Source organism: Myotis davidii, unplaced genomic scaffold (assembly GCF_000327345.1).
Source record: "Myotis davidii unplaced genomic scaffold, ASM32734v1 scaffold73, whole genome shotgun sequence".
NCBI classification, from domain to species: Eukaryota; Metazoa; Chordata; class Mammalia; order Chiroptera; family Vespertilionidae; genus Myotis; species Myotis davidii.
The window spans coordinates 3,160,872-3,188,806 of record NW_006286675.1 but is presented as its reverse complement, the minus strand read 5'-3'; the positions used below and the strand labels follow the sequence as shown (position 1 = coordinate 3,188,806).

The 27,935-nt window shown below is 45.7% G+C and overlaps 1 protein-coding gene across 10 annotated transcripts in view; it reads left to right on the top strand.

The window, feature by feature from the left end:
• ATP2B2 (ATPase, Ca++ transporting, plasma membrane 2) overlaps positions 1-27,935 on the top strand; it is a 296,812-nt gene that overhangs the window by 229,874 nt on the left and 39,003 nt on the right. For 9 of the 10 annotated variants that reach the window (XM_006758266.2, XM_006758265.2, XM_015560370.1 and 6 more), the window contains 4 exons: positions 4-45; positions 859-1,017; positions 3,833-4,047; positions 7,613-7,855. In XM_006758266.2, coding sequence (XP_006758329.1) covers positions 4-45; positions 859-1,017; positions 3,833-4,047; positions 7,613-7,855 — 659 coding nt within the window. The remainder of the gene's footprint in view (positions 1-3; positions 46-858; positions 1,018-3,832; positions 4,048-7,612; positions 7,856-27,935) is intronic. The other variant, XM_006758271.2, reaches the window with a different exon arrangement.

The following is a 27,935-nucleotide window of genomic DNA, read 5'->3' as shown; positions in this document are numbered from 1 at the left end:
TAGGTAAAATGCAGGATGGCACTGTGGACACCAGCCAGAGCAAAGGTAACCCTTTTGTATTAACCGGGTCCTGTGGTCCCTGCGGCCCCTCCCCACCGGTTCTGAGGCCTACGCCAGAGGCAGATGCAGCTGCAACTATGGGTGCCTGACGTCTTTGGGGGGTATAGCCATGATTCACGTGGCACCAGGCCAAATGGAGACATCACCTGGTGAGGATGGGACACCTGCAAGCCAGCTTCTCCCGGCCTTTGAGCTGTGCTGCCCGTTTAGCTGAAAACTTGAAGCTGGTTGTTTGAGATCCTTAGGGGATAAGGAGTAGGACCTCAGGCCACTAGTTAGTCCTGATCTGAATGAGGAGAGGGCTTGGCACCCATGGATGGGCACACTCTCTTTTACCTCTTAAGTCTCCTTTTTTGTCCCTGCTGTCTGGTGATTACTTAATATCCCAACGATATGGCCTAAGGACCACTGGGTAAAGCCCAAGCCTATGTCTTGTTTGAATGTGGGAAAAATTAACAGGTCATTGGGAGAAGGCCCAGAGGAGCCTCCAGCCCACTCCTGCTGGGAGTCCAGGGTAGAGCCTTGTCACTCGCTGCTGTGTCCTGGATTCCAGGCCCCAGGCAGGCTGTGGCCCTGGTTGCAGTGTCTCTGGCTGGAAGAGACAGGACACCACCCCCATCTCAGGGCTTCTGTGCCGGCCATGCAGGGGCCCAGGCAGGGAAGTGGGTATCTCACCACACTCCCCCAGGCAGGCAGGGTGGGGGCCAGCATCCCCACCCTGCAGGCTGACCTGTGTGTGTGCATGTCTGTGTGTCTGTACGTGTCTGTGTGTACACATGTGTGCTCTGCCACCTGCAGCCAAACAGCAGGATGGGGCCGCCGCCATGGAGATGCAGCCCCTCAAGAGTGCTGAGGGCGGTGATGCTGACGACAAGAAGAAGGCCAACATGCACAAGAAGGAGAAGTCGGTGCTCCAGGGCAAGCTCACCAAGCTGGCTGTGCAGATCGGCAAGGCGGGTGAGTGTGCAGGATGCGAGGGGGGACACACAGTAGGACCCCAGGCAGGGCCCTGCCCCAATCTGGGCCTCAGTTGCCTCATCTGTAAAGTGGTGGATTGCATGAGATGGTCCCTGAGACATACCCTTCTCCATCACAGCAACCAATCTGTGCCCTTACACAGTAGGTGCTCAGTTAGCACTTAGAGAGAAGAGTGAAGCTGAAAGCCTGAGTTGTAGGGCACATGGCCTGTGTTCTTGTCCAGCTAAGGTTGTGAGAACTTAGGCAACTAACTTCCCCTAGCTCTGAACTCCTGCCTCCTGGTCTGTGAAATTGGGATGCCCAGTGGTCCCTACTTCACTGGTCGCTATGAGGATTAAAGGAGATTATGCACAGAGTGTTTAGCACTTGGCGGGTGTGGTGACTAGAGAGGGGACAGGTCCTGCAGGGCCTGGAGTTTGCAGGTGTTATCCTGAGGGCAGTGGTAGCCATGGAAGAGGTTTGATCAGGGGATGGCAGGGATGCATTTTGGACTCTGTAATGAGCACCCCAGCTGCAGTGCACAGGAAAGATTGAAGAGGTTGGGAGCAGTGCCAGGATCCCCAGCACAACAAGCTGGGCTTCCCAGCTGAGTTGGTAGCTGCAGGTGAAAGCTGGTGACAGCCCCTCTGGCCCAGGAAACCGAGCCCAGCTGCAAGGTGAGCCCTGCCCATCTGACATGGCCTTGGACTCCCCTTCTGGGTAAGGACGTGGCAAACACCAAGGCCTCCCCACCTGGCTGCTTGTTCCTCCATGGCTGTCTCCCTGCTCTAATTATAGGCACCTCAGTGTGGAGAAGGGAGGCAAATTACAGGCTTGGCTGTCTATATTTAAATTCGGGGTCCTGGTGACAGCTCCCGGCTGCCGGGAGCTTGGCTTCCCGCCCCTGGCGACTGTCAGACAGGGATAGAGCAGGCTCTGAGGCTCCGCAGCTGGAGGGGGTGGGGAACAATGGGCACAGAGATTTCCTCCTTCCCCACCATGGAGGAGACTCCCAGGAAACATGGCACTGCCACTGCGGGGCAGGGCAAAGCGGGGAGAACACTGTGGCTTTCAAAGTCCTCCCTCATCTCCCTCCCCTCCTTGGCCCTGCCAAGGATGGAGTTCAGAGTAGAGCACCTCTGGGTTTGCATCTCACCTCTGCTTTTCTCTTGCGTTGAATCCCCTGAAAGCAGAGCTGAAGCTGGGTGGGCTTGGGATTTGGAGACGGGGTGCACACAGGTGAGACCTGTAAAAAGTAAAGGACAAGATAGGGCCAAGGAAGAAGCCAGATACAGCTGAGGTTTCGGGGAGGAAATCCCAGTCCCCACCTGCTCCATGGGGAACGCTGGAGCAGAGGACCTCTGCAGGGTCTGCTCCACCTTGTAGCAAGGGGTAGGTGGTGTTGGACCCCCCAAATCAGCCGTTGGATATTGGTCACCCAGTTGGAGTGGAGTGCATTCCCAGGCACTTCCTGAGAAGGAGACTCCAACGCCCAAGGGCAATTCTCCTCTGGCAGTGGCACCTGCAGAGCAGCTAAAGCACAGAAACTGGCAAAAGGGATCGCAGGGGATCCCAGCAGGCATCCACCTGCATTTGCTAATCCTACCGTGCCTCCCTGGCTGTGGCCTTGGGCAAGTCACATCCCCTCAGTTTTCTACTGTTTCCTCTGTCAGGAACTCTCTTCACCCAGGTCCTCACCTGACTGCTCCTTCTCATCGTTCACCTGTCTGCTCATCTATCACCTCCTCCAGGAAGTCTTCTCTGGCTACCATCTCCAAACATTTCCTTGTGGTCTTTTGTAGTTTGGGGGGTTTTTTGGGGGGTGGGGGGTTGAGCGTGGGGGTTGGTTTTGGGGTAAAACCACTTAATAATCTATCCTCTTAACCGGTTTTGAAGTGTACAATGTCACATTGTCACTACAGGCACCATGTCGTACAGCAGAGCTCTAGAACGCACTCCTCTTGCATAACTGAAACTTTATACCCCCTGAAAAACAACCCCGGCTTCCCCTCTCCCCGCAGCCTTCTGTTCTCTGCTGCGAGGAGTTTGCCTGTTTTAGGTTCCTCATGCACATCCTCCTCTGTCTGCCTTACTTCACTCAGCAGCATGTCCTCCAGGTCCAACCATGTTGTCACAAACGGCAGGATTTCCCTCTTTTCAAGGCTGACTGATATTCCATCATAGGTATGCACCACATTTCCCTGCTCTTCATCCGTCAGTGGGCAGTTAGGTTGTTTTCTTATCTTCGGCCCCTGTCAGGATCTAGCATGTCATCTGGAGTCTTCTCCACAGCATTATCCGTCTCTGAATTGTCTTGTTCATGTTTGTTTCCCGTCTGCCTTCACCTCTAGACTGTCAGCTTCCCAAGGGCAGGGACTCTGTCTGCTCTACTGCCCTGTCTCTAGTGCCTGAATGCATGAGTCAATACATGGCACTGACTGCACATCATTATTGTGTGAGAGCACCATCCAAGCAGTTCGATTTATCACGTGGTCACTCAACACACATTTCTTGAGCACCTACTATGTGTCGGGCACTGTCCTAGGCACTTTACATGCAGTGATCACATTTGATCCTTACGAAGCCATGTGAAATAAATATGCATCCCCATTGTATAGAGGAGCAGCTGAGGCTCTGGGAGGGTCAAGGACTTGCCCCAGGCCGCAAAGCAAGTAAGTGGCAGAGCTGGGATGTGAGCTAGGCTTGGCCTGACCCCAGAGCCCTTTTGGCCAAGAGTGCGGTCCACCGCTCACTTCCCAGGGCCCCCGACCCCTAGGACCGCCCCTGAGCAAGTCCCTCCCACCCCGTGTTGCAGGCCTGGTGATGTCGGCCATCACGGTGATCATCCTGGTGCTGTACTTCACCGTGGACACCTTCGTGGTCAACAAGAAGCCATGGCTGCCCGAGTGCACGCCCGTCTACGTTCAGTACTTCGTCAAGTTCTTCATCATTGGTGTGACGGTGCTGGTGGTGGCCGTGCCCGAGGGGCTCCCTCTAGCCGTCACCATCTCGCTGGCCTACTCTGTGAAGGTGAGCTTTGGGGAGCAGGACCAGCCAACTGGGGGTCTGTGGGGTGCCCAGGGGCCATCGCTGGGGTTGAGAGAAGAGCTAAGAAGAAGGGAATGGACACATGGGAAGCTCACAGAGAAGATGTAAATGGGCACCCAAACTCACCTGCCTTCAGGGGCCTGTGGCAAACTAGAGAGCCACACCCTAGCTAAAGGGACAACCGTTATTCAGCCCAGCCAGTGTCACCTTGTGGGGACACAGGCCCAGTGTTGCCAGATCTTTACCTTTTTTTTTTTCCAAGAGAAGCCAGAAATCTGGACTTACTATAAACTCTCCTTATTTTTAAACATTGACAATCAATGCAACTTTAAACAAAAAATAAAATGCAGACATCACTGTGCAGGCCCAAATCCATCACACCCAGAAGTCCGGCCGTCACAGGCACGGGGCCCACCATAGCCTTAGTGCGTACATGACTACTAATCTCAGTGGTCATTTCCTACAGTTTGAAAGAAATAAGACTAAAACAAACAGGACGTCTGACTTTAGGAAAGGCCCCTCCTCTTGGGAGTTGGGCTGAAAAGACAAGGTTTTAAAAGCAGTTCAATGAGGACACCTTCCTAATTGCTGCCCTGAGGGCACAGCCTCACCACCCCTGCCCCCAGGCCTATGGCCATCTTCACAGCCTGAGCGCTGAACTGAGCGGGCTAGTATCCCCGTGGGCACTGCACGCCCAGCCCTCCGGAGGGCACCTCCCGCCTGGCTCACCCCCATGTCCTCACACCCTGCGCCCATCCTCTCTCCTTTTCACGCTGCAGGCGGAGGGCTGCACTCTCCTTTCCCAGGGCCCCCATGCCAGGGTGACCCTGCAAGGGTGGAGGCCTGAGCATGTTGATAAGTAAGCCATTCGCTCTGAGACATTGGCAGAGCCGCCGGAGGGCACGGCGAGCGTCAGTTTCCAAGCTGGAATTTGGGCTGGGCTCGCCGATGTAATTTCATACAGAAAAGAGATCTCTAGGCAGGTGCCAGAAAGTGGCAGCGCGGTGTAAAGGATACGGCCCTTATCGCCTCCCTGTTTTCGGGCTCTCCGAGAAACTCCATCCCACAAACCAGAGCCCAAACAGGTCACAACACGATGCTCAAGGGCCAGGGCCCTGGAGATGAAGGTGCTCACACAGCCAGGAGTCAGGACCCTCACAGGAGCCAGCTGAGCTCGGGGGGGAAGGGGTGGGGTCTCCTTGAAAATCCTACGGAGTTGCTTTGGGGGAATTGTGCACAGACATTTTTAGGCCACCGCACCTTCTGCAGCTTGTATCTCTGGCACCTGGTGCCTTTACATGTCTTAGATAATGTTACTTATACAGTCGCTTGATAGACTTAGGACAGCACCCCAACCCAGGAAAAGCACACTTTCCCCTCTCTGAGCCTGGACTTACCCCCCTGGACTTACCTCAAAAGAAAAGAGATGACCACTTAGATCAGCGCTGTCTAAGAGAGATCTAGTGTAAGCCGCAGGTGTGATTTTAAATTTCCGAGTAGCCACGTTAAAAAGAAAATTTTTAAAGAAACAGGCAAAATTAATTTTAATAACATAATTAACTTAACTCCATATGTCCAAATTATTATCAAGCCAACATGTAATCAATATAATGAGTTATTACTTGAGATATATTTTACTTTTTTCACAATAAGTGTTCAAAATTATATGTATATTTTAGACTTACAGCACATTTCAGACCAGCCGCATTTCCAGTGCTCAGTAGCCACATGTGGCTACTGTATTGGACAGCACGGGCCTAGGCCTTTTTAAGCCCAGCAGACAAACCTTCCTCAGCGAGTACAGATGGGCACAAGCCCGCTCGAGGGCCAGGGTCCTGGAGATGGAATGATCCAGCTCGGAGGTTAAACAGAGCTAGGCTCAGATCCCAGCTCGAACCCTCACTGGGTGTGTGCGCCTGGTCACGTCACTCGGCCATGTCTTCTTCAATTGCCAAGAATCCTCCCAGGTTTCATGGATTCTTATAACATCAGGCAAGAAAATAAGTGCAGAAGAACTTTGCAAACTGTAAAGTGTGTTGCAAATTCAAACTGCTGTAGGTCATCCATTCAACATACTTTTATTGTTACAGTTACCACAGGTTACAGTAAGAGACACTGCAGTAGTTATATAATCCCACCAACACTCATCTCGGCCTCTGGTTTCCACACTGTGGGCGGAGGGCCCCGAGGCCAGGATGACCCTGCAAGCGTGGAGGCCTGAGCATGTTGATAAGTAAGGCATTCGCTCTGAGCCATTGTCATAAAAGGTAGTCTAGTTGCACTCTCTTTTTACCCCTGTTATAAAGAGTTACAGTGAGGCGAAAGAATAAAAGAAATCAAATTCCTAGTTCCAGGCAAGAACTACAGCTGATTCAGCAACTTTTACTCCAACATTTCATGTCCCTCCTTGCCTTTTGGTCACTATGATGGAGGGCCTGCATGAAGCAGGATGGTTCCTAGAGAATTACTTTATTTGCATTACATGCTTGAGAACCTGGAAGAAGCTAGGAGTATGAACCTGGGAAGAGAGAAAGAGAGGTGAATACATTCGAAAATTAATAATAATATACATAGTAGGATTCTGTTTTTGTTATGAATTTTTTTTAAAAAGGATGTTGATGTGTGGGGTGTATCAGTTATGAGTGGTAGCATTATGGCTGATTTGTGTGTGTTTTTATGGGTCTATAATTTTTAAAAATTTGTGATTTTTATCATGCAGATTACAGCATGTATTTCTTATAGAAAAAATAAATCTATAGATATTTTTTAAAAACAATAAAAATCTCCTATAGGCCTAGCACCCAAAGATAATGACACTAATATTTTTATATTTTTCCAGATATTGTCCTATATCTATAAACACATACATCCCCCAAGTGTATTTACTTTGGGTGAAACCAAAGTGACAGTGAAAACCAGGCACCAGTTAAAGATGGTACATTTGAGAAAATTCATAATGAATAAAAAATAGTTATATTAGGGTGTAAGAGAAAAATATTTGAAGTAATCAGAGAGGGACCCAATCTTAATTTATCCTTATCCTTATTTTTCCATAAAGAGTGTAGAATACTTCTGTAATCGAAATTAATAGAATCAATTAATCAACTTATTTTTTTTAATCCTCACCCAAGGACATGCTTTTATTGATTTTAGAGAGCTAGGAAAAGAAGGGAGGGAGGGAGGAGAGAGAGAGAGGGAGGGAAGGATGAAGAGAAACATCAGTGTGAGATAAAACATCAATCGGCTGCCTTGACTAGGAATCAAGCCCACAGCATTTCAATGTATGAGAGGACGCTCCAACCAACTGAGCCAGACTGGCCAGGGCAATCAATTCTTTTAAATGGCTCAGCTAATAAAAGGGAGGAAAGGGTGGCACACACAAAGGAGCCCAGGAGTCAGAGGCTGTAGAAACCATGATCCTTTGCTTGTGCAAAAGCAAAGGACCAGACTATAGCAGCCCTTCCTCTTTTACTACATGTTCACCCAGTGCCCCCGGCACCCCATTTCCCTCTTCTCACTGTCTCCCTCTCACATGCCCCTCCCCCAGAAAATGATGAAGGACAACAACCTGGTACGCCACCTGGATGCCTGTGAGACCATGGGCAATGCCACGGCCATCTGCTCAGACAAGACAGGCACGCTGACCACCAATCGCATGACGGTAGTGCAGGCCTACATTGGTGATGTCCACTATAAGGAAATCCCGGACCCCAGCTCCATCAATGCCAAGACCATGGAGCTGCTGGTCAATGCCATCGCCATCAACAGCGCCTACACCACCAAGATTCTGGTAAGTGGTATAGTCTCCACTACAGAGAGCCATCTCCATGGGGGATGCAGAGGTACTGGGCAGGTTCCGAACCATGTTTCATATTTTTTTAATCCTGCTGATGTATTTTCAGGTGATCAGATAGTAAGTGACTTGATTCTCTTTGACTTAGTTTTTATGTTTGTATGACCAAAAACACAGGGTGGGGCAAAAGGAAGTTTGCAGTTGTGAGTACATGAAACACAGGGTTTATTCTTGTATTATGTATTAATTAGTGTATTATTTTCCATACAAACAACTATAAACCTACTTTTGCCCCACCCTGTGTGTATATATATATATTTGTCATTTTTATGACAGAGTGTGTGTTTATTTTTATAAATGTATTGGAGTGCCATTGGTTAATAAAACTATATAGGTTTCAAGTGTATAATTCTATAATACATCATCTGTATATTGGATTGTGTGTTCACCACCCAAAGTCACATTTCCTTCCATCATCATTTATTCCCCTTTATTGTCTTTTTAAAATCCTGTCATTGCCCACCCCCTAAAAGAATCGTTTTAAAAAAAACGTTTTTTATTAGGCAGCTTTGCTACCTAACAAACTACTCCAAGACTTCCTGGCTCAGATCAAAACTATATTTAGCTCACAATTCTCTGAGTCAGCAATTCGAACTGGGCTTAGCTGGGTGGTTCTTCTGGTCTCGATGGGGCTAATCTTGGCAGGACTGGAGGTTGATGAGAATGGCCTCTGCTGAGTGGCTCTTCTCTGCTCTTTGTGATCGGTCCCACCTCCTCCAGGCTTGTCTGTTGTTAAATAATATAGAGTCAACAGAGTAAATTTTAAATATCTTACTGGTTTATTGAATGGTTCATGAATCGGGCAGTATTCCATCTAGCAAAGAGAAAGGAGCTCTGAGGAGCTGTACAAAATGGAAGGCTTTTATAGGTAAAGGGGGGAAAGAGCGGGATTGTTTCAGGCGTAGGTAACCTACTTTTGGGGTTCAGAAGGGAGCTATCAGATGAATTCCCTCACTAGTGCTGACCAGGCAATTCCAGATTGATTGGTTAAGATTAAATTCCTTGGAGAGGCTGAAACTGCCATTAGGTTAGGCATAAAGTATTGGTTTGGTGATGTGGATTTAGCACAAAGGACTCCATTTTGGGCCTCTTACCTCTTTTCTAACAATTCCTCCTTTCGACCAGAATCTGAGCTTAACTGAGAGAAGTGGTAAAACTTTAGGGCATTAACCACTCTCAGCTTCCACTTTGTATTTCTCACAGCTTTTACTGACCCTCAGTGTGATTCAAAGGGCATGACTGAATTTCTGTGATATTCAGGCCACAACTTCAGGTTCACAGTTTTGAAGTCAGTCACTCTCGTCATTCCTTTTCTGGTGATCCAGTCTTAGGAAGTCATCTGCTTGGTTAGTGGCTGCAAACATGCACTTAAAGCTTTTGAGAGACTACAATATGCCAGGGAGACTACTATGACTATGATAAACAGGGTAATTCCCAGTATCTAGAGTGCACTTTGGAGCCATGATCCCCAAGACCTAAAACAATTAAAATCAAATAAGTCAAAGGAATTCCCTATATTAAGCCGAGTAGCCTGCTCAGTGGTCTGATATAATTCTGTTGCAACTTCCTCAGAAGTGTTAATCCAGGTGCAGTAGGTGGTGTTGGCCACAGTTTATAGACACCTTCCTGCTCAGCTAAAAGCGGATAAAGAGACTATTATCAGGAACAACTTTGGCCAGAGAGTCTAGGATTTTTCTTGGGTAGCTATCACCTTAGCAGTGGATTCTGCAGTATCCTCAAGAGTTTAGGAGAGGTTTCTAATCGTAACCTCATTTATATTTACTCCTAACCAGGGAAGTAGAGCTGTCCCAAAGGAAGTGAACCCTGAGTTATGAATGCCTTCTGGTAGGACCTTTCTAACTCAACAATGCAAATTCAGTGGAGTTGACCAAGAAGGTGTCCCACTTTGTTGTGTAAACAGTTAGGGGCTTAATTAGATAACCTAAGAAGTGTTAGCCAGTTGTGTGCCAGCCATCTAAGCATTCATAGGCCCAAGGAAACCGATGACTGCCATAGACAGAGATAAATCCTGTCAGGGCACAAACCACTTCCACTTCCTAATGGACTCATTCGCAGGGATTGTTATACTTGCCTGTTCACGCCAGGGGTCACTTAGGTTTTCAGGATGTTCTGAAAGTAAATCTCCTAGCAGAAAATAAAAAGATGTTTCAAATTCCAGAGGTTACCCCTCTTAGCAATGTCCTGGGAGATATGGATTATGGAGTTATCTTTCCAGGCCAATGCCAGAGTAAAGGAATGAAAGAGAAGAGAGGGTTTCATGCTTCAAGTATGAAGTCTTGACCCAGCCTCTTCGGAGGCAACAGTCTACATGGATGTCAGCTAATTCTCTTCCTAATCAATTTGATGTGGAGTCTCCAGCATTTGTGCAGGACCAGATGTCAGGTGGAGCCTTCTTCAGCTGTGAGATGTGTTTACAAGGCTAGAGGCCCTGAGGTTAGCCTGCAATCTGGATAGGGAGAAGGACCTGGTGTAGTCCCTTCCCAGAATATTTAAGGGCAGTGTTTGTTCTTGATGATTCCAAATCAGAGGGTGGGAGAAAATTGGAAACATTAGTTTGGATACAGGTAGCCAAATTTGTTTAGAAAACTAGCAGAATTTAAGGTCCAATCCAGTTTATAAGCATATAACAAAACCTCAAAGACAATTGTCTTAGCTTGGTTGGTGGCAAGGATTAGAATCTAATACAGACAAAGATGCAAAAAATTTTTCTCCCTACAATTATCCCATTTCTCTTTTCCAAATATAATCACAGCAAAACTAATTTGTTTGCATTAGACTTGGCCTGATTATTTACATAAGTGCAGCAAGAATAGTGGTTACTTTGCTGGAATCTTGTAAGCAAGGTACCAAGGCCAATTTTTCCAAGGGGATTTATTGGCCTTAAAATCATCTGGTCAGCCCTAGCTGGTTTGGCTCCACAACCCTAGTGGATAGAGCATAGGCCTGTGGACTGAAGGGTCCCCGGTTCGATTCTGGTAAGGGCACATACCTCAATTGCAGGCTTGATCCTAGTCAGGACTGTGCAGGAGGCAACCAATCGATGTGTCTCTCTCACGTCGATGTTTCTCTCTCTCTGTCTCTCCCCTCCCTTCCACTCTCTCTAAAAATAAATGGGAAAATATCCTCAGGTGAGGATTAACAAAAAAAGAAAAATCATCTGTTCATATCTGAGTCTATGATATCTTTCTCAAAGGGGATATTCTAGTCCAAACCTTGGTAATATAACCAATATTTCCCACTGTATCCTGTTACAAGAACAGACTGTCATTGGACTTAACTATGTTGTCATGAAAAGAATACTCAAGTTTCACAATTCTGGAGAAATAAAGTAGGGAGTAAAAAGTAAATGTTTCATCTTTGTTTACATAGATATATCTTACCAAATTATTGATAGCTAAAGAGAAAAAATTTCCTGCCGGGCTAGCATGGCTTAGTGGTTGAGTGTCAACCTATGAACTAGGAGGTCACGGTTCGATTCCTGTTCAGGCCACATGCCCAGGTTGCAGGCTCAATCCCCAGTGTAGGGCGTGCAGGAGGCAGCCAATCTATGATTCTTTCTCCTCGTTGATGTTTCTATCTCTCTCCCTTTCCCTTCCTCTCTGAAATCAATAAAAATATATTTTTTTAAAAAAGAGAGAAAAAGTTTCCTTAAGTCTGGTAAAGCAAAACATTAGAGAACCATCGATGCTTCAAACAAGAAGTCAAAAATTATAACCTTACTCCTCAGTTCATTCAGTCCCATGTTAATAATTCTTAGTTCTGCTTGAATCCAGTTTTTCCAGAAATTCTTACCCAGTTCATTTTAAGATCTTAAAGTCATCAGAGAACTGTACTGGTCAGAGTTCTCTCATGAATCTCCTCGAAGAGGAAGCACTTTTGCAGGAACACATTTCTAAAAGCACCAGAATAAAACAATAGCTCTCTGTAATGACCAGACTTTTAAATACCCTTATTAAAGATCTAATAAGAGCTCATTATAATGGAATTGACAATGAAACTTGGTTATCTCTGTAATATATAACAACTTAACTTGATAACAGGAATTGTAGCTGATGACATCACACCAGGACATATCAGATTTCCAAGAATTTCACACAATTTCTGGAACACATAACATATACCCATTCAGATACAACATAAAGAAGGCTTAGTATTACTTCTTCTTTTACAGTGCTTCCCATATGACTTAACATATCAAATAAGCCTAATTAGTTTGTCTCCTTTTATTATAAGGAGAGAGAACAAATCTTTTGAGATGTTTCGAGGACCCTCTGGGAAATCCCAAAGTTAATTCAAGGTCAAAAAGAACTCATTTAAGATTTGATTTAGGGCCAGAACTGGTTTGGCTCAGTGGATAGAGCGTCAGCCTGAGGACTCAAGGGTGCCAGGTTCAATTCCAGCCAAGGGCATGTACCTTGGTTGTGGGCACATCCACAGCGCTGAAGACTACATTAGTTAGGAGATTTACTTAAGTAAACAAACACCTGATAAAGACAACATGGAACATAGGTGATTTTTATTTCAATTACAGTTGACATTCAATATTATACTAGTTTCAGAAGTCTCATTTTAAGTTTTTAGCTATGAGACAAGCACAATAATATAAAACTCACTGATTATAAAACAACTAGAAGCCCGATGCACAAAATTCGTGCAAGAGTAGGCCTTCCTTCTCCCGGCTGCCGGCACTGGCTTCCCTCTGGCACCCGGGACCCTGGCTTCCCTTGCAGCCCTGGCTTCATCTAGAAGGTCATCCAGAAGGACATCTGGTCTAATTAGCATATTACACTTTTATTATTATAGATAGTTGGAATAAATTAACTTTATCTGCTCAGACGGCTAAAGTTTTTCCTACTAATATTTGTGGAGAAGGCACATGATTTTTTCATTCACCTGAATTCCAAATGACCTTTCCACCTTTCATTTTCTTTCTGATAGGAGTAACCTCTGAAGTCTGTAAAACGTTCTTACCTCAAAGATACAGGGAAGGACTGCGAGTTCCTCCAAGGACTTTGGTTTCCCAAGGCCACTACAAGCCTTTGAGATAAACAGGGGAGGTTTGGGGGTTGCTGAAAGAAACAGGTGAACTTTGAACTGCCTCTAGAGCTTATTTCTCGTTTGGCAAAGATGTACAAGACAAGGACAGTTGCTCTCAATTCCCCCAATGAACTCGTTTGCAATTTAAATGACATCATAGATTGATCTACCCACAAATCCTTTTACACGGGCTTTAAAAGGTTTTTTATCCCCTCTGGGTACATAGTTTTTATTTGAACTTAGGGGAAAAGGCCTAAACATTTTTCTATCAGGCTCTGCCATTCGGCCAAATTCTAACCACAGAGCTACTTTGTAGTTTTTAGTCAGGACAAACAGAAAATATTTTTGGCAGCCCTGGCCAGTGTGGCTCAATAGTTAAGGTGTTGGCCCTCGGGTTTGATTCCCAGTCAAGGTCAGGTATCTGGGTTGGGGCACATGGGGGAGGCAACCAATCAATGTGTCTCTCTCACATCAATGTTTCTCTCTCCCCTCCCTCCCTTCCACTTGCTCTAAAAATCAATGGAAAAAATATCCTCAGGTGAGGATTAACAACAACAAAAATATTTTTTACAGTATTGAACAACCCCTTGAACTCAAGAGGGACCCCCAAAGAGGGTGTAAAAGACATTTTATTTTCCTCTTTCTACTGGAGACTGACTACAGACAGAGATCTGGTAGAGCTGACTCTAGTAAGAATTTTCACCTTCCACCGGCTTCTGCCAGTTTTTCCAGGTTCCCACCTGCAGTTCTGAGTGGGGTTTAAAGTAGAGAGTACAGCTTCAATACTGTGTTTGCCAGTATTGGGCAAGGTTGTTTTGTTTGTTTTTAATTGATTTTAAGTTTAGTTCCCCCTTGGCTGTTTTAGGGACTAGTGTAGCCGTTTACCAGAGAATTCCTCAGAGGCTCATCAACTCTGGGAGGGGTCCATATGGGGGCCCTCCTTTAAAGGTAGATGCAGGGGTGTCTGTAGGGCCCTTACCTTGGCAGAATTTTGTTTACGATCTGTAGTCTCTCCAGAGAGGAAAAACAATTCAGACAGAGGATTCCTAGGATAAATACTCAAATAAAGGAGGGGTAAGAGTTGTGTCCATTATATAGCATTTTGTTTTAGATACCTCTTGTCTCCTTAATGCTTTTCCTTAACTTTTGCCTGAAACTTTTAGTGGAGCTATTTTGGAATTTTGTAGACTTTTGGAAGTTTCTGCATGCCAATTAAAGCAGGTATCCCATTCTGTTTGTTTAATTTGGGAGCCTTCACTTCAAAGTGCACTTCTTAAAAGACCTTATCTCATTGGCACATTCCCCCTAATGGCCATTGTAATACCTCTGAGGGCTCACAGCAGTGTAGTAAGACCCCAGCCCAAATGGAGTACAGCCCACATTTCTGTCTGGCTGTATTTGGGGTCTCCAACCTGACAGTTACCAAGCCAAGCTCTCAGAACACAAAACAAGCTTAGGGCGATTTTGCCATTTCTGTAGATATTTATAACTTCTGGGACCCTAGGTCTTAGTTATAAAATAACTAGGTGTGCTGGAAAGTACCTCACTTAAATCTTTAGATTTTAAGGATTCCATCTCTTTTCAGCAGAGTTTTTGGATCTCTCAAAGCCAAAATAATACCTAAAAGGGACATGTTGCTGGGTTGGGGATTGTGCTGTGTTTTGCAGTGACCTTGTTATACAGAAATTTTCTTAAGGTTGGCAGGCTGACCTAGGGTCAATCTAACCAGATCTGTGACCAATTTATCCTAACATGGGAATCTTTGCAGTAGGTGATGAGTGTTCTAATAGCTCCTTTTACTTATTTATTTTTAATATTTTTTCAATTACAGTTTACATTCAATATTATTTAGTATTAGGTTCAGATATACAGCATAGTGGTTAGACAATCATATACTTTACAAAGAGTTCCCCCCTGACATTTCTAATAGCTCTTAAATGCTCAACCAATTCCCACCGATTTTTGTGGTTTCCAAGATTCCCATTAGCAACAACCTTTACCTACTGGACCCCGTCCAGCTCAAGTCAGGCACAGTCCAATCCCAGACCCAGTTCAGTTTTTTTAAGTTGGACCCAGCCCAACTTCAGGCAGAACCACCAAGAGTTTCCTACATGGAACCTGGGGGTTGGGGAAAGGATCAAACCAGCAGACCTCAACAAATGGGGACTGTGGGCTGGGGGCCCCACATAAATGGGAAATTTGGAACTGCCCCTACAGTTCCCACGTGGGTCCTGGGACAGACTCAAGGGCTGGGGTTTCTAATCAGACGGGGACCTGTGGAATGCCATTTAGATGAGTAGCACATTGCAAAGAAAGCAGAGCTCAGAAACAAACGGTATTTGCCCACAGCCCTCAGAGATGGCAAGAAAGACAATGAACTCAAAGGCTTTATAGGGTATCACGCTTATGTTTCCCATTGTCCCAGGATGCCTTCAGAAGTTTGCTTTGGATACCATTAATGCTACCAAATTTGTTAAGTAACAAAAACTCAACTGAGTAAAATTTAAATATCTTATTGGCTAATTGAGTGATTCATGAGTCAAGTAGAAGCTGTACAAAATGGGAGGCTTTTACAGGCAGGAGAGGAAAAGGGTGGATTGTTTCAGGTGTAGGTAACCTACCTATGGGGGACAGAAAGGGACTATCAGGTGAATTCCTTCACTAGTACTGACCAGGAAATTCCAGATTGACAGGTTAAGATGAAGTCCCCTCGAGAGGCTGAAACTGCAGTCAGGCTCGGTATTATGTCGGTCTTAGCACAAGTGACTCCATTTGGGGCCCATTGTCTTTTAACACTGGGCTTGTTCACATTGTCACTATGCTACATTCTATTGACTAACGCAAGTCAAGAGACCTGCCCAGATTCAAGGAGTAAGGAAACAGACTCCATTTCTTAATGGAAGGAAATGCAGACTCACATTGCAAAGGGCATGGATTCTGAGGGGAGACTAATTATGGCCGTTTTCACAACCTACCACCAGTGACACTATGTTGTTAGTGACAGTAGTGGTATTCCTAGCTTTGATAAGAAAAACTCTCATGTTCCTGCCTCCGCTAAGCTGCCATGACTCATCATGCTGTGATCCCTACTTGGTTTAGAAGCCCAGGTTGCCTTTTTTGTAACTCACCAGCATTTGAGCATTTGGGGGGTAGAGAAACAGAATTGTCCATGCAGAGGTCAGCTGGCACCCCGGAAATGTGGGGCATCTCTACATGTGAGCATCTGGTTGCGCAGCTGAGCTTTTTAGCTAACTCTCCAACTGTGCCCTCGCTCTGCCCTCTCCACTCTGCCCCTGAGACCACTCACACCTTCATGAGTAGGTTGGGCTGTGGGAGCTGCCAGCACTTTATTGCTCTGGGGAGGAGAACAAGAATCAGCAGCAAGGGCCGAGGGCTGGTGAGGGGAGGAAGAGGAGCCAGGAGCTGGGGCTGCAAGAACTGCACTCAGAGCTGCAGGCTGAGGGAGAAAAGTAGGTTGAGAGGACGCATGCAGGCAGCGAGAGAATCCGAGGTGATGCCAGAAATGATGACGTTTTTTGTCTTGCCCTTGCACCCCCACCCCCAGGCCCAGTTTGGAATTCAAGGGAGGTGAGCAGTGCTTTATTCCATTCTCCAGGCCTTTCTAAAATAACGGAGGTGCTGTTAATAATCTTATCCTTCAGACATGGCAGACAGGGGAACAGGGTGGGTCCCAGAGCAGGCTTCGGGTGAAGGGGCAGCCACTTGGATTGAGATATATGTTATGCAATTACAGTAAAAGGGAGTTGTGGGACCCACCGGGAGGGCTACAGCAACATCACTGCCGTGATAAATAAACCTCAATTTGGCAGCGTTTCTTAGCCTTGGAGGCAAAGCTAAAATCTCATTCCCAGATGTAGGTTGACAGAGGCTGTGACCAGGTAGCTGAAAGGACAGGGGTCAGTCAGTCTTTGCAGAGAAGGTGTAACTACTGAGACAGGAGAGAGGTTAGGGACCTTGGAATTAGGCAACTTGGTTTAGAGTCAGGCCAAGTCACTTCTGAGGCACCAGTGTCCCCTTCTGTGCCTGGAGCCCTGGCATCGTAGGGCCCCTGTGCCTCTCTCTGGGTCTTTCCTAAAGGAACCCTAGCCATATGGTTCTCCTTGCTGGGGCTGATGGCCTTCAGTGTGAAAGGGACAGCAGAGCCTCCTGGTATGACTGGGTGGTGTTAAAGCTCATCTTCTGGTCCAGGCCAGTTTGGCTAGGTGGATTGAGCATCAGTCCTCAGACGGAAGGGTCCCAGATTCGATTCTAGTACCTCAGTTGCAGGCTCCATCCCTGGTCCTGGTCTGGGCATGTGTGGAGGCAACCAATCTCTATCTCTCCCTCTCCCTTCCACTCTCTCTCTAAAAATCAATGGAAAAATATCCTGGGGTGAGGATTCTCTCTGCAACCTAGCACTACCATTTTTGTGTGCAAACACACACACACACACACACACACACACACACACACACACACACACTAGCTCATCTTCTGGAGCCAAATGGCCTGGGTTCAAATCCCTTACTAACTGTGTGAATGTAAACAAATTATTTAACCTCTCTATGCCTCAGTTTCCTGGGGAAATTATAAGATTATTGTGAGGATGAAGTGAGTTTTAAATGGAATATGCTTAGCACAGTGCCAGGCACATAATCAGCATGTGGTACAATCAGTGTTATCTTTATTCAGCAATAACATATCCAGTAAATAAATAGACAGCAGAGACATCAGGGCTACAGAGGGAAAAGGTCCTGCTCAAAGTCACACACCCAGTTAGTGGCAAAGCCAACTTGCAGGTACCCTAAACACAGCTGTTGACTAGGGTGTCTTGGTCTTATGAAGGAAGCCCTAAGGTCCAGAGGATCCGATTCACAGCCAGAGGCTAACAGCCATTGGGGGAAAAGGGACTCTTGGGGACCGCCCTTCTAGGCCCCGAGGAAGCCTGAGCAGAGCAGAGGCTTCTCAGTCCAGAGCAGAAATCCAGCCTCTGCCACACCAGGCTGGGAAAGCTGGACTGCAGGACATCCTAAACCTGCAGGAGGAGACAGGCAGGAAAGACCTGCAGTGTCTTCCCCGGTCTTTGGTTGGTAAACAAGCCTGGCCTGGGAAATAAGACCTGAGTAAGGCTGTCTTTCCCTCTCCATGAAGACACTGATTCTCCTGTGTCCTGCTCTCTGGTGGAGGTGGTGGGTTCTTTGAGAGTGAGAGACACGGCTGAGTCATCTATGGCCTCTGGCTTAGGCTCTTAGGAAGTACTGGTTGGGTAGGTGAGGTAAGCGAATTGATTGGTGAATAAATGTGTGTGTGTGTGTGTGTGTGTGTGTGAGAGAGAGAGAGAGAGAGAGAGAGAGAGAGAGAGAGAGAGAGATCAATGATGGGGATGGATGGATAGATGGATGGGATGGGTAGATGTGGGTGGGTCGGTGGGACGGAAGGGTGGATGAATGTATGAGTGGATGGATGGATGAATATGTAGGTGATGGATGGATGAATATGAACTAATAAGAAGCTCAGGACATGACTGATATTTCTTCCTCTACTTTCCTGTTCTTGTGGTAGAAAACGGTAGGAGTAGGCCTAGTCCCAGTCCCATGGTCAACACTAGTGCTTTCTCAGCACCTCCAGCTTAGAGTTGATTTCTTCTGCAACTGCCCCAAGCTCTCTAGTCTGCATTGATGCAGATTTCTCCCAATTAGCTAGTGCCTTTTATTCTTTCAAAAAAAGCACAGTAGACGAATATTTGCAAGGATAGGTTGTGTGGATGTCATCTACTTGGATTCACAGACCTTGTAGACCACCTGGTCCAGCCCCCTCACTTTACTCTGAGGCCCAGGAATGGAAGGACTTTTGCCAAGCCACCCATGGGTTAGTGGAGTTAGAACCCAAATGTCCTGACCCCTAGTCCAGGAAGTGATGGTTAAGAGCTTTGGCTCTGAAGTCCATTAGACCAGGATTTAAACTCCAAGCTCCAAAAATCACTGAGTGTGACCTTGGCAAGTTACTTAACCTCTTCAAGCCTCTGTTTTCCAGTCTGTAAGCTAATATAAATAATCACTAACATTCACTTAGCCAGGCTCAATGCTGTGTGTTTACACCATATTGCCTTGTACCACAACCCCATGAGGAGGTGACATCACATCTTTAATCCATAGTTATGCACACTGAAGCTGGGAGGAGTTATAAAACGTGCCCAGAGTCCCAGAGCAGATAAGAGGCTGAGCCAGGACTAGAACTCGGGTCTATGAGATCTAGAGCCAGTGCACCCCACCACTTCCTGCCCAACTCACCTGGCTGCACCTTTGCCTTAAGGCAGTTCCAGGGCCGCTGTGAAGATCAGATGAGAAATCTGTGTGGAGCTCCCAGCACTTGGTCCACGCCGATTCTTACTCTTACTGCCTCTGTGATTCTTTCTGAGCCTTACCCTCTGTAGTTTGCTTTGCCAGCCACTGTCTTGCTTTACCCTCAACACCCCTTCCAGGTAATCAGGCAAATATGAGCATTCCCATCTTGCAGCTTAAAAAACTAAGATGCACCGAAACCGGTTTGGCTCAGTGGATAGAGCGTCGGCCTGCGGACTGAAAGGTCCCAGGTTCGATTCCCGTCAAGGGCATGTACCTGGGTTGCAGGCACATCCCCAGTAGGAGATGTGCAGGAGGCAGCTGATCGATGTTTCTCTCTCATCAATGTTTCTAACTCTCTATCTCTCTCCCTTCCTCTCTGTAAAAAATCAATAAAATATATTTTTAAAAAAACTAAGATGCACAAACATCAAGTAACCTAACCACCAATTGACAGAGTTGGGCCCAGAGAATTCTGGAGGAGTTTACCAAGTGGGCAAAGGGGCATAGCCCTGCAAAGGCCCAGAGACCTGAAGATGTATGGCTTATTTGGAAAATGCAGGGGCCTGTGGCCAGGGCATGTCTCTCTCTAGGCTGGAATAATGAGAGGTGAGGCTGGAAGGGGTGGGGGGAGCTAGGGAGCAGCAGATAAGCCCTTAGTAAGTGTTCAGAACCACTCTAGGCATGGGTGGAGGGTGATAGGAGGGCCAGGGCTGTTGGTAGGGAGCTCAGGAGGGCCCTCCAGAGGCCCATCCTCAACCGCAATCCTTCTGAGGATGGCAGCAGCTTTTTTCTTTCCACTCTTATTTCTAATCGTTAGGAACCAACTTGCCCTCAGAGAAAAGCTGCGTGAGTCATCTTCTTGGCAGAAATTGCTTCCCTGTCTCAGAAATCCTGGCACCCGCTCCGATTTCCTTTGCCATCTCCGACTCTTTCAACATCAAGACTTCTCTCGGCTTCTTCTCTTCTCCCGGCTGCTTCTGAGAGCACAGCTGAGTGTTAGAGGGAGATAGCTCCTTGCTCAGACTTCCGAGGCACAGGTGCTTTCTTGGGAAAACATTCTCCTTTTCTACCCACATTTATTCTGCATCCTGAGACCACCTAAGTGACCTCTAATTTCATATTTTATGAGTCCTCTTTAAAGTAGGTTGACACTACTGTTAACATTTGAATTATTAACCTGAGGATGGGTGCTTGTGAAGCTAAGTTGTTGGAAAGTTATGGCATATTTCTGAAAACATAAACTCTTCAGAGAAAGGCAGACCTCCCTGGAGCCCGGGGAGTGTTCTGAGGGAAGGAGCGGGAAGCACTTTCCTGGCAGGATGGTCTTCCTGAATAAATAAGCCACTTTCACCCAGTTAGACACCCAGGTCCCTACACTGAGATAGCTACCCAGCCCAGAGAGCCCCAGGCACCCCCAGGAGGTGAGAACACGTTTAAGGGAGAGGAGGTAGTGACTCTGGGAAACAGAGAGACAAGTCTTGAACCGTATCTCCTGGCTCAACTGAATATTTGAATGAGCCTCAAAGTCCCCCAGTCAAGCCATGTTCTGAGACTGGCTCTGGCCAAGCAAGGGGTGCCAGAGACATGGAAGACTCTGGAAATGACTTTGCAGAGCACTAAAGTGGCAAGGTGGGGTAGGGAGTGGAGGTCTGGTATACAAAATGGCAGGGCCTCTGCATTGAGTTCAGCAACTGTTTGGGGCTGTATGTGGTTTTTTGATTTGGGTTTTGGTTTTGGTTTGATCGTTGTTGGAGATTTGTCTTGTTTTGTTTTGTTTTGTTTTGTTTTGTTTTGCAAACACCATCTCTGGGAGAAGAGTTTAAAGCAAATAACCCCAGTCGAGGAATTCCAATTTTTAACAGAGCTGTTAATCCCTACATCTTACCCCTCAACCTATACACACACATAACACCACACACCACACATACTCACTATACATACACACCACACACACAAATACATCCATATGCACATACCACACACTATATAGATATACAACACAACACATACATAGATCACACACACACATACACCAGTGTCCACATGCCTACACACAGTATACTACACACATCACATACCACACACATCACATACATACACAATACACCATATACACACCACACACACATATGCACAATGTATTGGTGAGCTTGAGAGGATCCCCAAAGACTTTGCTTTCCCCAGGGTTTTAGCCTGTCCCATCCATCACCCTGGATGCCGCACCCACCTTCTCGGGGAAGCCCCTGTGGCTCGCTGGCTCAGTCCTGCCACCTCATGCTCCTCAGGGGGCCTGGCACCTGAGAATCTCCTGAGGAGGTAGGCCTCTACATGACCGTCCTAGAGGCAAAAATTCTGAAGAAATTCCATCCCATCTGGCCTCCCATGGGCAGCAGCCCACCCACGAATACAAAAGTATCCATTTATTCATTGGTTATCACACAGTGGAAGACAGAAATAAGCAAGACAGGCGCACACAAACACCCCATTCTCCAACCAGTGACCTAGTCAATGAGCAAATGCTAGTGCAGAGAGGCAGGGCTGCTGGGAGAGCATGTGCGGAGGGCTCAGAGCCAGAACACCTGGGGGCAAATCCTAGCTCCGCTGCTAACTGGCAGGGTGACCTCACTTCTCTGGGCCTCCATGTGGACAACTGTAAAGTGGAAAAACAGCAGCCTGCCTCCCACAACCAGATGATACACGTGAGGAGCTTGATAAAGTGGTGAGCAGAGTCGGTATTCAAAAAATGGTCCCTGCTGCTGCTGTGGAGGCTGGCTGGGCCACCCGGCACCCGGAGCCAGTGGCTGTCTTCGATGGGTGAGGAGGCAAGGCCACCAGACACAGCCAGTGTGCAAAGAGGTGTTTTCAGACGGACTCAGAAGCAGCATGGTGTTGCAGTTGCTGCTGTTTATCATGCTACTATTGTTGGGTTGTTGGGGTGGGGGGGGGGTTTAAGGCTTTTTAAAATTGTGGTAAAATATACTTAACATAAAATAGTATCATCTTAATTGTTTTTAAGTGTACAGTTCAGTGGTATTAAGTAGATTCACATTGTAACCATCACCACCATCCATCCCAGAACTTTTCATCTCCCAGACTGAAGCTCTGCCCATCAAATACTAACTCCCTATTTCTCCCTCCCCACAGCCCCTGGCAACCACCATTCTACTTTCTATTTCTATGGATTTGACCATTCTAGGTACCACATAAGTGGGATTATACAGTATCTTTCCTTTGTGACTGGCTTATTTTTTCACTTATTGTAATGTCCTCAGGTTTATCCATGTTGTAGCCTGTGTCAGAACTCCCTTCCTTTTTAACGCTGAATAGTATTGCCTTGTATGTATAAACCAAATTTTCTTTATCCATTTATCTGTCAATGGACACTTAGGTTGTTTTCACTTTTTGGCTATTGTGACTAATGCTGCTATGAACATGTGTACAAATATCTCTTCAAGTCCCTGCTTTCAGTTCTTCCAGATATATACCCAGAAGTAGAACTGCTGGATCCTAGGGTAATTCCACGTTTAATTTTTTAAGGAACCACTCTACTGCTTTTCAAAGCAGCTGCACCATTTTCATTCCCACCCACAGCGTACAGGGCTGCAGTTTCTCCACATTCTTATCAGCACTTGTTTTCTGTTTTATTGTTTGTAGTAGCTACCCTAATGATTGGGAGGTGGTACATGCCAGCTACATTTTTTAGTCTCACTTTTGCAGATGTTATTTATAACTTGTAGCTCTTTAAGTCATCATTTCTTCATCTTGGATGTATTTACTCCCAAAGCAGGAACATGAATTGTCCTCTCAAAGTTATAGCTGTGGCTGCACCAGACACTCCTAAAGGGCTCAGCGCCCACACAGGGAACCTGCACAGGGAGCCAGGAGGCTTGGGGAAAGCCCCAGGCCTCTCCTCAGCAGGTCTGTGACCATGAAAAAGTCACTTCCCTCCTGGGCCTGCTTCCTGTCCAAGACGGAATAATACCCACACCTTACCTCCCAACAGAATTGGAGCCCTGGGGATAAAAAGCCTCCTGGAAAGTCTACAGCAATAGCAAAACCTCTGGGTTTGTCAAGATTAAAAAAAGCCAGAAGAGAAAAGGGTGGGCCTCTGATTCTTGGTAATGCATGTAGGCAATTTCAGAGCTCAAGTCCATGGAAACAAATTGAATTATGTTGAATTATGGGGGAGGCAGCTCTGCCATTTGCAACCATGGATTGTTTGAGATCCTTTTAGGGGAAAATTAAAATATTTCACAGAGGGTAATAAAATGCCGGGTGTTTTGTAGGCATAATTGCTCAGCTCTCTTGGGCAAATAAGTAATTAGGCATTTTTATTTAAATCCTCTGTGTCGTCGTTTTCTTTTTATTAGTGGAGGGGGAAAGAAACTATAGTGGAAAATACATAAAATTCTGGAAATCGCCAGAAGGTTAATTATAAAATTGTTTTAAGAATAAAATAAAAAGTAAATAAATATATAAATTTTAAAAGCACAACATAATAGCATTCTGCAGAGACAAAGGAGAGGGCTTAGCATTTATTTTCCGGAACATCAGAAATGGAAAGCTGTATCAAAGATTCCTTTGCTTTCACAGCAAATCCCACCAAAGAGCGTGGCAGGGGGAACTTCCAAGGAGATGGAGCCAGCATGGCATGGGAGCAGGAAGGGTGTCCTGCCTTGCCCTGCCGTCCCTCACCCTGATCTGCTTGATGGGCAGGGTCGATTTTTCTCTCAGCTAGAGATCGTCTGCTCCAGTCTCTCTATTTACAGATGAGAAACTGAGGGTGAGGGGTTGGAGTCCAAGGCTCAATCCTCCTTATGACTCCTGAGTCTCAGGATGGTCAAGTTATCAATGCCCATGACCCCACAGGTCTCGGGTCAGCTCCCCAACCTAAGCCCTAAGTGTAGAAGTGAGGGGAGGCAATTAGACACATGTCTAATTGTTGCCTGTCATCCACATAGCTGGTCCATGTCAGCATCTTCTAGAGTCCACCTTCCAGTCTAGGCTGCTCTTTTAAGCAATAAGAAGAAGAATGAGGATGAGGGTGCAGAGGGTTTATGTGCAAGGCCAGTCTGAGACCCATGAAAAGCCACTAATGGTATGGGGGAGGGGAGACTCAGGCATGTTCGTAGGTAGTTATTCCTCTTCAAATTCTCTCTAAGGTTTGGGTTTATCTGTGGTGGCTTTTACCACTCCCAAAGCCATCTCCACCTGAGTAGCTACATGTTAATTTTGTACAAGTAATATGAGTGGTCATATGCACATGTGTGTGAGTTGTGGGGGAAGTGAGTTTACCTGCAAATAGGAACTTCCCACAGCTTTCTGCTAATCCCACAAGTGCCCAAGGAGGTGCCTTGTTCTAACCTGTTAACCTACACCTCCCCCACCAGAGTGGTCTGCATTGAGCTATCAGCAAACAATTAGTAAGTGCCTACAGTATACTGAGCTCTGTGCTGGCCCTAGGAACCCACAGGGGAAAGAATACAACAACTCCTTTATACAGGGCAATTTTCAAAGAGAGAGAGATTTCAACTGGCCCTTAACGGGCTAGGAGGCGTTTGCCTAGCAGGGAAGGGAAGTAACAGCAGGGGTGCAGGTACAGAGGCATGAAGCAGACTGGTTCAGGCAGCCACTGCAAAAGTGAGAGGGGCTGGGGCTGTGGTCAGTGGTTCACTGATAGTCTTGGGTCAGAGGCTGTGGTGTTCATGCAGCCCAGCATCTGGGCTGGAGGGTCAGCCCTTCGCCGGTGCCAAATGCTGGAGAAAAGGAAAAAGGAGGGAGCAGGAGAATGGAGAAGTGAATTGTGGTTTATCACAGAATTGAATTCATAGAGCAGTTCAAACTAGCACAATAAACACAGATGACTCTCAAAAATGTAATGGTACATGAGTAAAGCAAGAAGCTTTCAACATGCAAAATAGCATTACACATACACACACACACATACATACATACATTAGGTTAAACTACATGAAATTGTCAATGTTTGACCATTTTGACCTACAAAAATAACATTTCATTTGGTTGCACCTGGTGGACAGCTTCAAGCCACACCAGATTACAACTCCCCCACCTCCATGTGTGACACATTCAAGGGGTGGACTCAACAGGCACCAAAACCCTACTGAAGCAAGTCTTGCTCCATAGGGTTGATTCTTGCACAGCAGCTCCTCCACTGTAGTCATAGCTGGTCCTCACATCCAATCAGCCTGGTGGTCAATCCCTTTCAGTGACATGCTAACAGCAATCAAGGCTCAACTATAGCAGGACAGTATATACAGCCCACACAGGGGAGGCTGCACCACCAGCCCCACAGGATACTGCTATGTAAGACCACTCTACCAAGCCCAGGAGACATAGCAGTTCTACCTAATACCTAGAAACAAATACAGAGAGGCAGCCAAAATGAGGTCCCAAATGAAAAAAGGGGAGGAATATCCAGAAAAAAAAGAATGAAGTGAAATGGAAGCAAGCAAATCACCAGATATAGAGTTCAAAACAACAGTTTTAAGGATGCTCATGGAACTTAGTGAGAACGTCAACAGCGTAAAAAAAGGACATGGAAACCATACAAAAGAACCTGTCAGAAATGAAAAATACACTAACTGAAGTGAAGAATAAATTACAGGGAATCAACAGTAGAGTAGATGAAGCAGAGAGTCAAATCAGTGATTTGGGATATAAGGAAGCAGAAAACACCTAATCCAAACAGCAAAAAGAAAAAAATAATTCAAAAAATGAGTATAGCAGAAGGAACCTCTGGGACAACTTCAAGTGTACCAACATTCACATCATGGAGTTCCAGAAGGAGAAGTGAGAGAGCAAGAAATTGAAAACCTATTTGAAAAAATAATGACAGAAAACTTCCCTAACCTAGTGAAAGAACTAGACCAGTGATGGCGAACCTATGACACGCATGTCAGAGGTGACACGTGAACTCATTTTTTTGGTTGATTTTTCTTTGTTAAATGGCATTTAAATATATAAAATAAATATCAAAAATATAAGTCTTTGTTTTACTATGGTTGCAAATATCATAAAATTTCTATATGTGACACAGCACTAGAGTTAAGTTAGGGTTTTTCAAAATGCTGACACGCCGAGCTCAAAAGGTTTGCCATCACTGAACTAGACATACAAATCCAGGAAGTGCAGAGTCCAAAATAAGATGAACCCAAAGAAGCCCACACCAAGAAACATCATAATTAAAATGCCAAAGTTAAAGACAAAGAGAGAATCTTAAAGGCAGCAAGAGAAAAACAGTTAGTTACCTACAAGAGAGCTTCTATAAGACCATTAGCTGATTTCTCAACAGAAACTTTGCAGGTCAGAAAGGATTGGTACAAAATATTCAAAAAGAAATAAAAAGCAAGGATCTACAACCAAGATCATTGTACCTAGCTAAGCTATGTATAATTTAGAATCGAAGGACAGAAAAAGAGCTTCCCAAAGAAGAAAAAGCTAAAGGAGTTCATCACCACCAAACCAGTATTACAAGAACTGTTAAAGGGTCTTCTTTAAGAAAAAGAAAAAAATTAAAAATATAAATAATAAATGACCTTGTGACAGCATGGATGAACCTAGGGGGTATTATGCTAAATGAAATAAGTCAGTCAGAGAAAGACAAATACCATATTATTTCACTTATATGTGGAACCTAAAAAGCAATATAAACAAACAAAACAGAAACAGACTCACAGATGCAGAGAACAGACTGATGGTTGGCAGACAGGAGGGTGGGTGGTTAGGGGTCTGGGTGAAAAAGATGAAGGGATTGACAAGCACAGAGAGTTACAAAATAGCCATGGGGATGGAAATTACAGCATAGGGAATATAGTCAATAATATAGTAATAACTATGTATGGCGCCAATTGTGTACTGGAAATATCAGAGGGAACAATATGATTGTCTAACCACTATGCTGTACACCTGAAACTAGTACAATATTGAATGTAAACTGTAATTGAAAAAAAAATTGAAGAATTTTTAAAATGTCTTATGTGGTTCTGGGTGCAACCAGGATCACAGGTCTACACAAATACCAGCCTGACTTACTTACATCAGAACAAAAGAGAGCTACTGGATGTTCCCAGAGAGCAGGGAGGTAAGGAGTGACATTGCTACTGAATGTGAGACAGGCAGGGTAGAGGCAGGAGGAAACCATCATGGTCAAGTCCCATGACTGCTCTATACTGGTCAGGATTAATACCTATTGGAAAGTAGTGTGAGCTGAATTGTGTCCCCCTAAATTCATATGCTGAAGTTCGAACTCCTAGTACCTCAAAATGTGACTGTATTTGGAAATAGGGTCTTTAAAGAGCTGCTGGGGGTGAGCGCTCATCCAATGACTGGTGTCCTTATAAGAAGAGGCAATTAGGACACGGATGTGTATAGAGGGAAGGGCATGTGAAGACATGGGAGAAGATAGCCATCTATAAGCCAAGGAGAGAGGCCTCAGGGGAAAACAATCCTGCTGACACATTGATCTCAAACATCTGGCTTCCAGAACTGTGGGAAAATAAACTTTCGTTGTTTAAGAAATAAAAAGACATACAAGGTAATAGTTAATGCTGAATTTAAGAGAAGGTTCTTTCTGGAACAAGGAATGAATTATG